At 44.8% G+C, this 18,064-nt stretch overlaps 2 protein-coding genes across 3 annotated transcripts in view; both read right to left on the reverse strand.

Moving 5' to 3' along the window:
* The window catches only part of LOC122922080, a 23,113-nt gene continuing 5,049 nt past the window's right edge, over positions 1–18,064 (reverse strand). The window contains exons 1-3 of one of the 2 annotated variants that reach the window (XM_044272538.1): positions 7,366–7,477; positions 2,911–3,231; positions 1–792 (exon numbers count right to left, since the gene is read on the reverse strand). In XM_044272538.1, the coding sequence (XP_044128473.1) occupies positions 674–792; positions 2,911–3,231; positions 7,366–7,414 (489 nt within the window). In that variant the 5' untranslated portion in view covers positions 7,415–7,477 and the 3' untranslated portion in view covers positions 1–673. Of the gene's footprint in view, positions 793–2,910; positions 3,232–7,365; positions 7,478–18,064 lie in introns of those variants that run through there. The other variant, XM_044272537.1, reaches the window with a different exon arrangement.
* Positions 14,102–17,110, reverse strand: LOC122922077 (posterior protein-like). Its single transcript, XM_044272534.1, has one exon. The coding sequence runs from the start codon at positions 15,937–15,939 to the stop codon at positions 14,353–14,355; it is 1,587 nt and encodes a 528-aa protein (XP_044128469.1). The 5' UTR covers positions 15,940–17,110; the 3' UTR covers positions 14,102–14,352.

Consider the following 18,064-nt stretch of genomic DNA (forward strand, 5'->3'; position numbering starts at 1 on the left):
TGAAAGTTGCCATAGCTGCAGTCCCAATATATTCCCAGAGATATGGTGTACTATGTTCCCCACCACATGCAGCAGTGTTGCACAGTCCCAGGCAATCAATGTGTGCAAATACCAATAACATATGCAAAAATATACGAAAAACCAATGATACTGTAGATAAATAATACCAAGCTATAATGAGCCTAAATATATAATGTAAAAATAGGAAATAGGTGGAGCTGCCGGGAAACTCAACACTTGTTTTTGGATTCCCCACAGATTACAAATGGTCGATGGTGGTTCCAGCAGTGGGACTCTTTGCAGTCAGCTTATCTTTGGAGCATATTTGAAAGAAAAAGGGATTGTCTAAAGCGGAAAAAATCCTTTTAAAGTCAAAACTGGCTGTGACAGATGGAAAGAACATTTGTACAAGAAAATAAATCCATAATTTTATTCACATGAAGCTGTGGTCTTGCACATATTTTATTCACATGAAGCTGTGGTCTTGCATATTTGATGATGCAAGTTCCAGAATTGAGATCTCACTTTTAAGCTAAAGATTTAGATTGTCTATGCAATTGTGAAGAAATATGAGTCCACATGGCTGTCTATAGTCAAGGCATCATGGAATCCTCTGAAGACCTTCACTAGTCTGATCCGAGGCCTAGTAAGATTTAATCATCGGTATGGTTGTCTATGTGGAAGACTCCATCAGGTGGTGGATCAACACACAGCAGATGATAACAACCAAGAACACAGATAGTATCAGACGAGCCAAGTTTAATGCTTTGTAATCTACCAGTTCTTCTGCTCCTGGAGATAGAGAAGAAACATGTTACGTTTATGGTGGTTGTATGTATTAACAACATACTCAATATAACACATCATGAAATACGAAGCTCTCTGTCCTGTCTAATCAGTGTCTGTTATAGTAAATAGCTGATAAGAAAGGAAATATCTGAGTATGCTCACTGATCCAGTCACACCCTCACCAATCTAGTCAATATGCTATAAAAGTGTTTAAGGGGAAGATCACATAAAAGGGAATTTTCCACATGATAGGTCATCAATATTAGATTGTTGGGGGTCCATCAAATGGCACCCCCCACTGATCAGCTGTTTCAGGCCAGCACAGGAAACTATACAGTGGATGGAACCAGAAGCCCATGGTTCAGTTGAATGTGTACTGGCCACGCTAGTGTACTCATTCATGGGAGGTGACCTGCAATATGCTGGAAATTACACAGTGAAAAGAGCCTTTCATCCATTGTATGGTTTCCACCACCGGCGGCTGGTCAAAACAGCTGATCAGTGGGGATGTCGGACCCTCACAGATCAACTGTTTCAGGCCAGCACCGGAAACTATACAGTGGATAAAACCAGAAGCCCATGGTTCAGTTAAATGTGTACTGGCCGCGCTAGTGTACTCATTCATGGGAGGTGACCTGCAATATGCTGGAAATTACACAGTGAAAAGAGCCTTTCATCCATTGTATGGTTTCCACCACCGGCGGCTGGTCAAAACAGCTGATCAGTGGGGATGTCGGACCCTCACAGATCAACTGTTTCAGGCCAGCACCGGAAACTATACAGTGGATAAAACCAGAAGCCCATGGTTCAGTTAAATGTGTACTGGCCGCGCTAGTGTACTCATTCATGGGAGGTGACCTGCAATATGCTGGAAATTACACAGTGAACAGAGCCTTCCATCCATTGTATGGTTTCCACCACCGGTGGCTGGTCAAAACAGCTGATCGGTGGGGATGTCGGACCCTCACAGATCCGTTCATGACCCTTTCTGAAGAATAGGTCAATAAAATCTAAGTGCCAGAAAGTAGCATCCAATGAAATCAGTGCTAGTGTATTGTTAACATAGGCAACTTAGATTGGAAGCTCACTGGGAACAGGAACTAATGAGTGATCTCCATCTTGGTGCTTTAGAAATAATAGTTATCAACAGTCCAAGTAATAAGGACATAACCTACTGGAATGACCAGAGTGGGGGATGTATCAGGCACAACAAGCATCATGTACAGCATAGTTGCCTGTCCAGTGCTGAAGCCAGCGATTGGCTGCAGCAGTCACATGCTGTTGATGTGCCAGGGGGGCAGGGGGATTTATAAGTCGAGTACTGTGTTTTATTATTTCTCGCCCTTGGACAAATTTTGCCAGATCTCCTCCCCAAAAAGTGCAATGCGTTTTGATGTGTTTTTTACGCACGTGATAATAAACTGAAGGTTTACAAACAACATCTCTTAGCAACCATCAGTGAAAAACGCATCGCACCCGCACTTGTTTGCGGATGCAATAAGTTTTTCACGCAGCCCCGTTCACTTCTATCTTCATTCAGCAGGACCTGCGCTGACTTCACCACGTGGTGAGCGTGATGACATCATCAAAGGTCCTTTTGCAGGTCCTGAAAGAAGAAGAAAGACGACGATGCCGGCTGCGCGAACAAGAGGATGAGGTGAGTTAATTTTTTTATTTTTTTTTAACCCCTAAAGCCACATTTTAGTAAGCATTCTGTATTAAGTATGCTATTATTTTCCTTTATCACCATGTTATAAGGGAAAATAATACAGTAAATTGTTATCAATTTACTAACATCATCTCCTAGCAACCATGCGTGAAAATCGCACCGCATCCGCACTTGCTTGCAGATGCTTGCGATTTTCACGCAGCCCCATTCATTTCTATAGGGCCTGCGTTGCGTGAAAAACGCAGAATATAGAACATGCTACAATTTTCACGCAACGCACAAGTGATGCGTGAAAATCACCGCTCATCTGTGCAGCCCCATTGAAGTGAACGGGTCCGGATTCAGTGCGGGTGCAATGCGTTCCCCTCAGACATTGCACCCGCGCGGAATTCTCGCCCGTGTGAAAGGGGCCTTAGAGTTGTATTTTTTATAAAATATAAATTACGACTTACCGGGCACCTTGAGGTCATAGAGCTGTACGCAGTGGTCCAATGTTCTTCTCACTATTTCTGCTCTGTACAGTCCTTGGTCTCCTTTGTGGAGTTTGGTAATTATGAGGGATCCATCTGCTGTGACATTGAGGCGTACTTTATATGGACTACTTTGAATGAGGTGAAGCTTTCCTGGCTCTGTTCTAGTAATATAGGTCAGTTCACTCGCTCTTCTCCAGGAAATGTTTCTGATCCCAATTTCATCTACAGGTAGAGTCACCTGTCCTCCTTCTATATGCTGCACATTGATTGTTGCTCCACAGGATTTTTCACTTAATGCAGCTAGAAACAAGCAAAAATTAGTTAGTAATCATACATTTGTCCAATATGCTCATGGTATTTCTTAAAGAGGTTGTCCGGTCCCAAAATCAAAATTCATATCTGTGCTCCTAACACCCTTCACTATGCATACATATGCCCCCAATACATGTGTTTTTATGTCTGAGCTCTCCTTCCCCCCTAGAAGACATCACATTATCCTGGCAGACCTGTTTACGTTCTCCCCTTCTTGTTTTGTTGAATACATAACTTTATTGATACACAAGCCTGGCTGCACTGCACAGTGATGAGTCACAGGCTGGCCACGCCCCCACATTGCTCTGTCTGAAGCAGCTACTACATCTACATCTCCTGTGTCCATCTTTCTGCACACAGACATGAATCTGCTTCTCACCCAGTGTCTACAGCCTGCTGAGCTGTGTATCTAATCCCATTTTGTATGATACAGCCTGCTGAGCTGTCTAAACCCTTATGCACACGACCGTATCCATCCAGTGCTCCCATAACAGTGACATCCACAGTGCTCCCATAACAGTGACATCCACAGTGCCCCCATAACAGTGATATCCACCGTGCCCCCATAACAGTGACATCCACAGTGCCCCCATAACAGTGATATCCACGTGCCCCCATAACAGTGACATCCACACTGCCCCCCATAACAGTGACATCCACAGTGCCCCCATAACAGTGATATCCACCGTGCCCCCATAACAGTGACATCCACAGTGCCCCCATAACAGTGACATCCACAGTGCCCCCATAACAGTGACATCCACAGTGCCCCCATAACAGTGATATCCACAGTGCCCCCATAACAGTGACATCCACAGTGCCCCCATAACAGTGACATCCACAGTGCCCCCATAACAGTGACATCCACAGTGCCCCAATAACAGTGACATCCATAGATCCACCATAACAGTGACATCCACAGTGTCCCCATTACAGTGACATCCAGTGCTCCCATAACAGTGACATCCAGTGCTCCCATAACAGTGACATCCACAGTGCCCCCATAACAGTGACATCCACAGTGCCCCCATAACAGTGACATCCACAGATCTCCCATAACAGTGACATCCACAGTGCCCCCATAACAGTGACATCCACAGTGCCCCCATAACAGTGACATCCACAGTGCCCCCATAACAGTGACATCCACAGTGCCCCCATAACAGTGACATCCACAGTGCCCCCCATAACAGTGACATCCACAGTGCCCCCATAACAGTGACCTCCACAGTGCCCCCATAACAGTGACATCCACAGTGCCCCCATAACAGTGACATCCACAGTGCCCCCCATAACAGTGACATCCACAGTGACTACATAACAGTGACATCCACAGTGCCCCCATAACAGTGACATCCACAGTGCCCCCATAACAGTGACATCCACAGTGCCCCCATAACCGTGACATCCACAGTGCCCCCATAACAGTGACATCCACAGTGCCCCCATAACAGTGACATCCACAGTGCCCCCATAACAGTGACATCCACAGTGCCCCCATAACAGTGACATCCACAGTGCCCCCCATAACAGTGACATCCACAGTGCCCCCATAACAGTGACCTCCACAGTGCCCCCATAACAGTGACATCCACAGTGCCCCCATAACAGTGACATCCACAGTGCCCCCATAACAGTGACATCCACAGTGCCCCCCATAACAGTGACATCCACAGTGACTACATAACAGTGACATCCACAGTGCCCCCATAACAGTGACATCCACAGTGCCCCCATAACAGTGACATCCACAGCGCCCCCATAACAGTGACATCCACAGCGCCCCCATAACAGTGACATCCACAGATCCCCCATAACAGTGACATCCACAGTGCCCCCCATAACAGTGACATCCACAGTGCCCCCCATAACAGTGACATCCAGTGCTTCCATAACAGTGTCATCCACAGTGTCCCCATAATAGTGACATCCACAGATCCCCCATAACAGTGTCACTGTTATGGGAGCACTGTGGTTATCACTGTTGTGGGGGCACTCTAGATGTTATCTACATTGCCCCACAGTGCCATCCACATTCCCCTATAACAGTGCCTTTTACAGTGCCCCATGTGCCATCCACAATGCCCCTAATGACATCAACAGTGTCCCCAAAGTGCCCCTTGTGCCTTCCACAGTGCTCATGAGCCATCAATAGTGCCCCTAATGACATCCAAAGTGCCCCCATGTGCCATCCTCAGCTCCCCCAATGACCTCCACAGCATAGCGATCAGCGCTGCACATGAGTCAGTACAGGCTTCACATAGAAGCCTGTACACTTAGAAGACGGCCGGTGTAACGTTATATTTCCCTACCTCGTGAGATTTCCTTACCATCGTCACTTCCGGTCGCATCGGACATGACGTGAGGAGGTGTGCCGCGCCGGCGCACAACGACGGGTAGGGAAATTTCACAGCAGAGTGCGCATGGCTCGGGAGCCTCGCCAGCGGTTAGGGTAGGGAAAAATTACGGGCCAGTGCGCAGGCGCGGTGATCGGATGGATGTTCTCAGCTGGACACCGGCAGACACTGCGCATGCGCCGGGAGCCTCACCAGCGGTTAGGGAAGGGAAAAATTGCGCACTGGCCCGTAATTTTTCCTTACCCTAACCGCTGGCGAGGCTCCCGGCGCATGCGCACTCTGCTGTGAAATTTCCCTACCCCGTCGTTGTGCTCCTGCGCGCCGCGGCACACCTCCTCACGTCATGTCCGGTGCGACCGGAAATGGCGAGGGTAGGGAAATATAACGTTACACCGGCGGTCCTGGCGCATGTGCAATAGTGTGCAAGCGACGGGACCGAGGAAGGCTGGCAGGAGGCGGTGACGTCAGTGATGACATTTCGTCTCCTGCCTCAGGCAGGAAAAGAAGGGGACGGCGCTGGACCGGAAGACTTTAAAACGCTTCAGGAGCGGTCACGTGCCTGTGAAGAGAATCATAGGAAGGGCTGCGCTGTGGAGGGTAAGTATTGGTGTAATAACCTTCCCTCCACAGGTAATGAAGATGGGCAATTTTCAAGTAGGGGCCGGAGAACCCCTTTAAATAGACATTCCTGCAGGGAGCAGTGCAGGACACAGGGTTTGAAAGAACACCGGGAAGAGAATCCTTGCCATGCTCCGTCTCCTCTGATGTATCACATTGTATGAAGCTTTGTCTGGAGTGTGTAGCTCTATCTACAATGCATACTTCCCCTATCTGTGTGGTGGTTTCACCTTTCAATCAGAAGTTCATGAGATCCACCAGTTCCACGCATCAGTTCACATACATATGAACAGTAACCAGTAATCACACTTTTTGTTATGTTATCTTTTATAAAATCTGTGGGCACCAGATCCTTCGTCAGGACAGAGAAAGAGATTCATCCTGGACAGAAATGGAATACTGCTCCTGTGTGTGCACATGTGTGGAGAGCCCGGGAAACAGATCAACCAAAGTGGAGAACCAAAGCCAGGAGAGAAGATGTTATAGTCTAGGACAGTGATGGTGAACCCTTTACACATCAAGTGCCCAATCTGCAACCCAAGACCCACTTATTTATGGCAAAGTGCCAACACCGCAATTTAGCCTGAATACTACAGTGCAATATAGTATATCTTCCATGTACTTTATCATTTAGCTATAATAGTCTGCCTGCCTATAGTGCGCCCTGCGCTGATGAATGGCATGAAAAGTCTAAGGCATATTGGTACACCATACACTTTTTTCCAGGGTGCGGGTGCCCACAGAGAGGGCCCTGAGTGCCACCACTGGTCTAGAAATTCCGATGAGGAGTATCGGCAGCAGAGCATCAGACCCGTATGGATACTGGAGTATCTTGTGGAAAGCAAAGCTTAAGTAGGCCTGGAAGTGTACAAGCCATAGCTCTGCTGGAGAACACACGCTAGTTGCATCTTCTGGAGAGATATCTGTAGAAAACAAACACTGGGTGTATACATATAAGCCATATAAGACTGTTCTGCCCATATATTCCAGTTACATCTAGCCTACCACATCTATTTACCGCATTGTTTTCAGTTATGGAAAAGTTGCAACCCAGTCTCTCACCTGTCAACCAAACCAAAATATCATGCTCACCATTAAACACAGTCTAATCACAAAACTAAAAAAAGTTGACAGACACAAGACTTACCTTTATGAACTAAAAGAAATATAAAGCCAGATAACAAGGCTTTCCCCATGGTTCCGATTAGAGGTCTTCACACGTCCGCAGCCCTTCACTATCTACTACAGTGCATTGTCTATAGGACTGACATCTGTGCTGAATACCAGGTTTCACCTCCACCCATGAGCCATCATACACCGCCTATTAACCACAGGACAGGCTGTGACTTCTTCAATTTAGGTGAAACCTGGATTCACACTGACAGTAAAGTATAAAACATATTTCTCTTTTGGTTTAAGATCTCAAATGAAGCAGAACTTGTCCTCCTGAGCTAGTCTGCAATGGACTTCTTTACCCATCGGTCTTTTGTTTCTCCTTTATCGAGCAATGTTGATGTAGTCCTACCTGACCGGAGGGCTTGGGAGGCCTCCTGGGAATCGGCCCACTGGGAAATTTCCCTGTGGAGTCTATGGCCAGTCCCCCCCTGGCCTCCTACCTGCAGGTTGGTGTAATTCTGCAGCTTACGAGAGAGCCAAGTGCATGTACGACTGGCTCTCTCTTAGGCCTCTGGCTGGTTTAGACCTGGGTATATTGCAGGTCTATACCAGCCTGTGGGCCATGAAAGTGGATGGTGGGTCAGGCCTATTGCTCTCTGTTCTGCCATTCTTTTGTTGGAAACAGTGACTGTTTAACAGTGTTTGCCCAGTCTCCAATGTAGTAGAGACTACAGACTCCAAATGTCCCAGTGGGGACTGTATGCCTGTGAGAACATGGTGGACATACAGTAGGCTATATAGTGACCAGTGGCGTAGCGTGGGTTGCCAGCACCCGGGGCAAGCCAAAAATTTCGCCCCCCCCCCCCCCCCGAGCCTACCCTAGGCACGCCACTTTTAACAGATACTATAGTAGATCACTAGCAGTCCTATGTTACACCTCAGATAACACAGAGATAACTCTCTGAGTACAGATAATGTAGTAGATGGGTGTGAGGCCCCAGAATTCAGAACACACACAGTGTGACCTGAAGTCTGGGGCCAGAATGCGGCAGTATGGGCCAAATTCTCAATCTTCTCCCCCAACCCTACCATGAAACAGATATATTGGATGGACATTATTATTACAGTAGAATACCGCACCATACCTGTTACATCCAGTGACGTCTCCTGTGATGTAGACTCTCCTCGACGTCTTCATTCAGAGATAAGACCACCATGATAACTTCTTTCAGCCGCTTCTCATCTCTGCAGAGTTTCACCGAAAAAAATTTAGGTTCCTCACTTTACTATCATGCTCTCCTTCCTTCAACACTGTCATCCTGCTGCCCCCCCAATACTGAGCTGAAGCCAGACAGATAGCTTTCATTCCCCCTGTATATTATAATGGCCCCCTCTTTATTATTAATGTACTGGCCCCCTCTTTATTATTAATGTACTGGCCCCCTCTTTAATAACAAAGAGGGGGCCATTATATTAGCAAAGAGGGGGTCATTACATTAATAATAAAGAGGGGGTCATTACATTAATAATAAAGAGGGGCCATTACATTAATAATAAAGAGGGGGCCATTACATTAATAATAAAGAGGGGGTCATTACATTAATAATGAAGAGGGGGTCATTACATTAATAATGAAGAGGGGGTCATTACATTAATAATGAAGAGGGGGTCATTACATTAATAATAAAGAGGGGGCCAATACATTAATAATAAAGAGGGGCCATTATATTAATAATAAAGAGGGGGTCATTACATTAATAATAAAGAGGGGGGCATTACATTAATAATAAAGAGGGGGCCAATACATTAATAATAAAGAGGGGGCATTACATTAATAATAAAGAGGGGCCATTACATTAATAATAAAGAGGGGGCCATTATATTAATAATAAAGAGGGGGTCATTACATTAATAATGAAGAGGGGGTCATTACATTAATAATAATAATGTACTGGCCCCCTCTTTATTATTAATATAATGGCCCCCTTTTTATTATTAATGTAATGGCCCCTCTGTTATTAATGTACTGGCCCCCTCTTTGCTAATGTAATGTCCCCCTCTTTGCTATTAATGTACTGGCCCCCCTCTTTGCTAATATAATGTCCCCCTCTTTGTTATTAATGTAATGGCCCCTCTGTTATTAATGTACTGGCCCCCCTCTTTGCTAATATAATCGCCCCTCTTATTGCTGTGCCAATGCCATTGAAGCCTTTCTGCTCCAGTCCTCTCCTCTCCTCTCCCACCCCCCATACTGCCGCCAGAGCCTCTGCAATTAGGTAAGTTAACATAAAAAAAAAATACTTACCTATCTCCATCCCCGCTTGTTCCCGCCGCAGGCGGTCACGAACGCCTCACTGTGCCTTCCTGCGCCGCGTCATCGCGTCATCTCGCGAGACCCGACGCAGGAGGTCACAGTGAGGTTATTGTGACCGAGTCCTGCGTCGCTCGCCTCTACTGCCTTATAGGCTTCAGGCCTAGTGGTCTGAAGCCTATGGGGCATAACGGAGGGGACGGGAGCCATAGGCTCCCGTAGCCCTCATTGAAATTTCGGATGCCTGGCGCCCCCTGCAATTTGGCGCCCGGGGCAACGGCCCCTCCGGCCCCCCCCACGCTACGCCCCTGATAGTGACATAGTCCAGCAAACATTCTTCCACAAGAGTATATTGCAATCTTGAACGTTTGTGACCCGCCAACCTTGGCTGATACTTAGGGTATGGAAGCACAATCAAGGGTCAAAAATGAGCCTAGTTTCCACATAGTTCAATCACATCAACCAAATTTGAGCAATTTGGTAACCATTGCCTCCAAGTCTCTGTAGAGTCTCTTCTCCCGTTTGGTCTATATTTTGGTCTACCTCCCAGACTTACATCTTCAGGGTGATGCAAAGTAAATCATAGACTAGTAAATGTAAAGAAGCAAATTACGGGAAGAGGCTGCAGAGAGGAAGCAAAGGTCTTGAAACAGAAAAAGGGGAAGAAATGCTGTGAGGTACACCACCATATATCCTAGCCATTAACAGGTGACAGACGTGATAGATGCATGGCTGATCAGTCTAAAGAATGGAATCCTGTGGGACCTAAGCGATCCCTTTTGCTAGCCAGGTATGTAGTGAAGCTGATTCTAATGTTATAGTAACCATACTGCACATAGATAACAATCAACATAACAAAAGATACACTATTAGGCCCATCACAATTAGGATAAGCATCGTAACCCTAGTATTTTTGCCACAGATTTGTAGTCGAACCACCTACTCTATGTGTGATGTGTCAAACTAGAAACACCGATCAGTAGGCAACACTGTTCAGGGGTTTTGACTCTTATCAGTAGAGTTGAGCGAATCGAAGCATCTGAAGTGGAATTCGATCCAACAATCCAGCTTTTGAACATCATCTCAAGTGACAACAGATACACAAAACCAGGAATCGGTGGATTCCTCTGACACCACACTTAGTTGGCCTGGCCCAGGAACAACCACTGTGCCCTAACCTGTCCTGTACCTGCCTCCTGTTTTTGCTGCTCCTTCTGCTAGCCAAGTAATGTATGCTGCTGGCTCTGTTCCGCTTTTTGAGGACACTCAGCAGTTACAAGCCAGCCCAGACATGGGCTGATGATGATGGCTGGGAGCACATGTTGTGAAAGCTCAGGGACGTGTGCAAGAGACAGGTGAGGGAGACACAAGTGACAGCCAAACAGATGTAGATGATGACATAACCAATCGCACGTGGGAGCTGGGTGAAGAGGGGGCATCGTCATCACTGGGGGTGAGGGTGGCAGCGTGCCTGTGAGACAGCAAAGTGGAAGCAGTGGGAGATCTGCAGCCAAACGCAGGAGGAATACACCGTCTGCTACTCGGGAGACTACCTATGAGGAACACACTAGCAGTGCACGAGTTCATAAAAGCAGCGGCAGACAGGCATCATGCAGTGGTGGAGGGAAAATACCATACTTGCCATCGTGGAATTTTTCACAAAGTCACTGGGGGATGTTAGCATGGCAGTATGCAGGATGTGTAGGCAGAAGGTGAGGAACGGCCAGGGTGCTAATGCTGGCACAACTGCCCTGCGTCAAAACATCACCATAAAGTGGCGTGGGAAAAGCGTGCCACTCATTCAATATTACAGCCTGTAGAATGTGCTCTGCTTTGCTGGTGCCTTAAATTACTGAAGAACAACTATATCTTAACTCAGTGTTGGATTTATTTACAAATAGGGATATATCTACATTCTAAATACAATTAAGGGAATGGGAGAGGGGATTGGAGGGGGTCAGGATCCTTGAGCTAGCTACACCATTCTCTCTTTCAGTCACACATGCCATGGGCTTTTCTTCTGGACTCAGAACACTCCTCTCCAGCAGGTCTCAGCGAATCACATTCTTGATTGTAGAGTCCAGGAAGACTTGTCTTGTCCCAGAGGTCACCATTGCTCTTACTTGTAAGTTAGGTTAGTGCAGGTAATTACACAGGAAGAAGTTGTATCATATACCCCTGCCCCCATCCCAGCATATATGTCCTTGCTGACACAGGTGTGGGCAGTAAATACCAGCAGGGGGTCGGGATTTCCCCAGGATGTGACAGTCCTGGCAGATCTTCCTTTCATCAGTGTCCTGCTCCAAGAACCCTTTGATGATTCTCATTTGCATATCAAGCAGACCCGGGATGATTCAGTTCAAGATCTCAAGGAACATCTTTGCATTAAATCTGTATCATAGATGTCAATTTTATCAGTTCCAACATTCCCTGGTCTTGTGCCTATTGGCACACACAATCAAAAAAATAATCCACAGAAACTTGATATCTGCATTACTCCAGTTCTGCGAACTTTCCGGCATTGCAGCCTTTCTTCGGAAACAGTTTCTTCATCAACATGGGCAGGCATAGACAGAACAGGAACCCATTTATTCAACAGTCACACACTATTCATTATGGATATTAATACATAAATAACAAGTCACCAACATCCCTCATGATAATCACAGGAAAATCTACATATCCTACATTGATATCACATACCGTATATAACATTACACCATGCTAATTGACTTAATCCCTTAACCAGATTGTCATTTCACTACCAACTAGTCTTGCTCGTCAGCTGCCTTATATAACTGGAATATGGGCAAGCCCACTTTAGCAATATATGACAGTCTGTGCATTGGAAAAGTCCAGTCCAGCTGAATTCTACTTCTCACAAGATCTCATAAAATAAAAATAAACAATCAAAGATACATGATAGATGTATGTATGTCTAATACAGGTGATTATAATGTACGTTGTGCTCTATATTGGCCAATAAGCATAAAGTGAAACCTTGGACTGTTACCCATAATGCCATACTCTGCATGATTTTAAACTAGACATGTGAAAATTCAGGCCTCATTCATGATAATCGAGTACACCATTTTGAGTAAATTAATCACCAACCATGTGCTACAAATGTCTGGCATACACATTTACAATTTCCAGAAGGCTGAATAATTTTTCATGTTGGTCATTCTACCTTCTTACCCCTGTATAATAGGTGCTGCAAGGGACCTATTATCCAGCTATTCAAAGGCTCAAAGATGTGCCTGAAGATTGAATAGACATGGCCATATCAGACTACAGACAATTAGTTTTTAGAACTTCACTATGGCTTATATATTGATAGGAACTTCTGCTTCCTTCATTTTCCACTCACTGATTTAATGGTGCAAGTAAGAGGAAACAAGAAAACAAAAAGAACTCAGCAATATGGTGAATTTATGCAAAACAACCACATGTGTTCTTCTATTGTCCATGGCAGGCCTTCCCCCATGTAGACTTCTAGCTGATGTCCATGCGCATTTAAATGGGGCACTGTCATCTTGTTTCAAATAATCTGCCACACCTCGCAAAAAATCCCAGTCACTCTTTTTTTCTAAGCAGTGTCTAAGATCTATCAATAAAATGTGCAAGATGAACGCTACGAATGTAGTCCAATTGCCACCACAATATTGGGCTGCTGCTACTTCTCCAGGGTCCCAAATTTGGATATGTAATTTCGCCTCATTATGGATCCTGGAAATAAAAATCAAGAGCAGTATCATTATTCTTAGCAGTCAATACCTTTCTACACCTACATTTAACCTCACTAATATGCCTAGGTTCAAACCAGACGGTAAACTAAATCCATCCTAGCTGGGGGGTATTTGTAAACCACACAAAAACAAACAAAAAACATGGCCTCTTAGTGTGACCTATAATTCTTTCAAACACTTTCCCCCATTTGGTACCATACTACACTGGCACCATACTAACTAAAAAATGACCAATCTGGTAAACAACTTTGAAGTTTAGTGCCTACCCAAGCAGTAGGTCTGTATATATAAAAACATAAATTACAAATACTTAAAAAAATATATACTTTGTTATTTTAAAAATGTTAACAAGGAAAACAAATGCACAGGTAGAAAAAATAAAATAAAATTAAAATCACATATATAAAAAAATACAAATTCTGCTGGCCCTTAACACATCGCACACAGACAGACAGACAGACAGACAGATACTAACACCATCTCCCAACTCAACTTTTGTTCTGGTGTGTGAACAAAGACATCTTCCTGTGAGGTTCATTGAAAGAGCAAATGCTATTTACACCTAAAACACAAAAGGTCATGGGGGGGGGGGGGGCAAAAAATACATTCACATCACAAAGGTACAGTATACATTAACCAACAAATGCCTGACTGTTATTTAATTGTTTGCAAACAATTACTAATTATTGAGCTCATGATACCACGTGGTGACTATGAAGACCTTTTTAAATTGATCTAACTAATGCTCAACTAAATGTAGTCTGGACCACTCCACCTAAAACCTGTGAACAAAACAAAAACATTAGTGTTTGGCCAGCTTGACTAAGCTGCCTTCAGTGGCTCCTGAAAAGGAAACACAAAGACAATTATTACACACAATTATCATTATAGTCAAATCCTTATTCTCTAAGCCTTGTCCTGTTATCTGTACGGCTAGAATATAAGTCCCATATTCTTACTAAACTAAGCAGGCATTGCTCACAAAGTTTGCCATATTTGTTATGAAAAATGGTAATGCTATTTGGGACCAACTGCATACCAGCCAAAATGGAAGATTAGCCCAGGGTGCAAACATTGGTATGCTCGTCCCCCATGGCTGTTGGCTATTCGGAGGATGGGGGCCATTGTTAGCTGAAACCTCCTCCTTTTGCCCCTCAGCATTTCCTGACTCCCCAAGGCTGTTATCCATGACATCAGGCTCCTGTGGCATGCTTTCCTTGTCCTGGGTGGATATACTTTTATCATCTGGTATCAGGCTGGAAATATCGGGGGTTCTACAAAATCTCTGAATGTGCCCTGGTCTGTGACATTTGTAACACCTGATGAATTTCTTCCTTCTTGTACCTCTGCTCACTACTGATATATCTGCATCTGATCTATACCCATCACTGGATTCTTCACACCAGTCTCTAAGTGTATTGATAAAGCTCTGGTATGAATTGGCATTTCTGAGGGCAATCCTATTAGGATAGTTCACATAACAGATATTGGCCATTGAGTATATGAAGCTCGGATCATCAGCAGACATACCAGGACAGTTATAAACACGTTTGTACAGTGAAAGATATTGGTTACAGAACAATATAGGGTCATCTCCTCTTCTAAATCTCATTCTTTGTAACGCATTTATCCCTCTATCATCACGACTCTTTAACACACGCTGCAGTTCTTTCATCCTTCCCTCTGCATCTAAGTTATCATTCTCATATGCAGATACCTGGGCTGCTAGAGGTGCTGGTACCCAAGCCTTTAGAAGAGAGCATGCATCTTTATCAGTCAAAGTGTATTTCTGTACAATAGCCTCAAATTTATTAGACAGGCACACGGGTGACTCCAGTGTATTAAACTCACCCAGAATCTGGCACAATGTAAGTTTTTCATTAATTGTGAGTACTCTAGTGCCCTCCCCTAAATATCCAGGAGCATTTGTTAATGCCACCTCATTGGATGTATTCACATCAGTGACAGTACAAATATTGGCTGATGGACACTTTTTCTTCCGTTCATTGAGGGATAATATCCATTGCTCCTTTCTAAGTAGCTGGGAGTTTGCATCTTCCAATTTCCTCTCCAAAGACATTACCAATTCCTCCATATGAGATAATTTTAGTTGCAATGAACCAACAAGCCTACTCTTCATGTCAAAGTTTGCATTGCATTGTTCCAATTGTTCTTGGAGCTCACAATTTTTTTCGGATAAATTGCACACTGTAGCCCTCAAGTCATTCATTTCAACACTGGAGGCAGTTGCAATGCTCCTAAGATTATCTCCAACTTTCTCTATCTGCTCTCCAAGTTGACTCCTTTCTGCTCTCCATTGCTCCCCCATTTGCTCAGAAATTTCTGTGATTCTGAGCAATACCGCAATTTCGTTAGCCAATTTCTCCTTGTTACCTTTTTTTGTAAGCGGTCTACTCTGCAGCTCATCATTATGTTGCTGACACTGAGACAACAACGCATTAACTTGACTCTTAAGAGGTTCATCTGCACAGGAATGATACTTGGCAGAGGCATATTTCTTAACATAACTATAGGCCAGTTCCATTTCGCCAATGTACACTCAACACAATATCCAACTATTAATATAAAAGCTATTGTACTGCCAATACACACTCACAAGTGAACAAGACAAAGAACCAAACTTTTCAGTGTTCCCACAATGTCTTTACATATATGCACACACTCGGTCTGAACTCAAGTCAAGATTACAAACAAACACAAATTGTTCCTCTACAGAGAATCCACACTTTCCTCTGATTTTACCCTTATTAACATACCGCATTCAATACTTTATCCACTATTACAACTCCACATACACTCAAGGACAACAAACAATTAGAACTTTTGCATATCCAATGAATAACTCACCACACTTTCAATCCTTCTACGAAGTCCAAGATCCAGCTAACTTCACCAAGGAATCTGTGCAACAGGTCTGGTCTGTTCTTTCAGCAATTTGAATTAGAGCAATTCCGTCTTATAGGTTCTATGTGGATTTAGGAATTTCCACACTCTTTCTGGGGTGCCAAATGTAGAATGTGCTCTGCTTTGCTGGTGCCTTAAATTACTGAAGAACAACTATATCTTAACTCAGTGTTGGATTTATTTACAAATAGGGATATATCTACATTCTAAATACAATTAAGGGAATGGGAGAGGGGATTGGAGGGGGTCAGGATCCTTGAGCTAGCTACACCATTCTCTCTTTCAGTCACACATGCCATGGGCTTTTCTTCTGGACTCAGAACACTCCTCTCCAGCAGGTCTCAGCGAATCACATTCTTGATTGTAGAGTCCAGGAAGACTTGTCTTGTCCCAGAGGTCACCATTGCTCTTACTTGTAAGTTAGGTTAGTGCAGGTAATTACACAGGAAGAAGTTGTATCATATACCCCTGCCCCCATCCCAGCATATATGTCCTTGCTGACACAGGTGTGGGCAGTAAATACCAGCAGGGGGTCGGGATTTCCCCAGGATGTGACAGTCCTGGCAGATCTTCCTTTCATCAGTGTCCTGCTCCAAGAACCCTTTGATGATTCTCATTTGCATATCAAGCAGACCCGGGATGATTCAGTTCAAGATCTCAAGGAACATCTTTGCATTAAATCTGTATCATAGATGTCAATTTTATCAGTTCCAACACAGCCCGATGCAGCAACTGTTGCATCTCCCACTGGCCCGCACCTCCTCTCCAGCAATCAGGCCTTGACAACGTCCCATTGACTTCAGTGATAAATGGAGAAGCCACGGCACTCCAATGAATCAATTTCATTCCATTATTACACCTTATGCAGCGACGTTTCGACCAATGTGAGCTTGATAAAGACCGTTTGGTCGAAACGTCGCTGCATAAGGTGTAATAAAGGAATGAAATTGATCCATTGGCGTGCCGTGGCTTCTCTATTTATCGTTGGCAACTACGGGAACCCTGGGACTGGGATCCAACGCTACAGGCACCACCACAAATCGGAAAATACTGAACCAACAGTGAGTAGTGCTGTCCTATTGTTATATTGTGTCCATTGACTTCAATGGCGTCTATTGCTCCTAATGCTCCTCCTCCTTCTGCTCGTCACTTGTTTCAAAAGCAATCGATCACCGAGGTGATTGCAAATAGGCAACAGTATGCGTGCACTCATCCAGTGGCGCAGAAGCTGAAAGGGCACCTGGCCAAGTTGCTGGTACTACAGTCCCTACCTTTCTATGTAGTTGCACATTTCAGAGAACTGTTGGCTTGTGCCCACCCAAGGTGGAGAGTCCCAAGCCGACATTACTTTTCCGAAAATCAGTACCAGCCCTGCACGTGTATGTGGAGCAGAAGGTGGGCCAGTCCTTGGGGCTCTCGGAATCTAGTAGAGTTCACGCCATCGATGACACCAGCAACTTGACCAGGTGATTGCAATGCCGCCTCTGCGTTGTAATGCTGGGATTTTTGCGCCAATCTTAGTTCACGGTGGTCCTCCAGCATATCACCTATACAAAGGGCGGCATTGTCACGTGGTTCTGCACATGGTCAGCCTTGGCGAATGGAGCTACACTGGGGAAGAATTGCTCTGCGTCATCAATAAAGAAATAGAACACTGGCTGTCTCCTCGCCAACTGGAGATAAGAACCATGGTTACTAATAATGGGAAGAACATTTTATCTGCGCTGCTGACCCATGCGCCCTGC

The sequence above is a fragment of the Bufo gargarizans genome, chromosome 11 (genome assembly GCF_014858855.1).
Source record: "Bufo gargarizans isolate SCDJY-AF-19 chromosome 11, ASM1485885v1, whole genome shotgun sequence".
NCBI lineage: Eukaryota > Metazoa > Chordata > Amphibia > Anura > Bufonidae > Bufo > Bufo gargarizans.

Coding starts and splice junctions, on each gene's coding strand:
- LOC122922077 (XM_044272534.1), bottom strand. CDS start 15,939: ATGGAACTGGCCTATAGTTATGTTAAGAAATATGCCTCTGCCAAGTAT.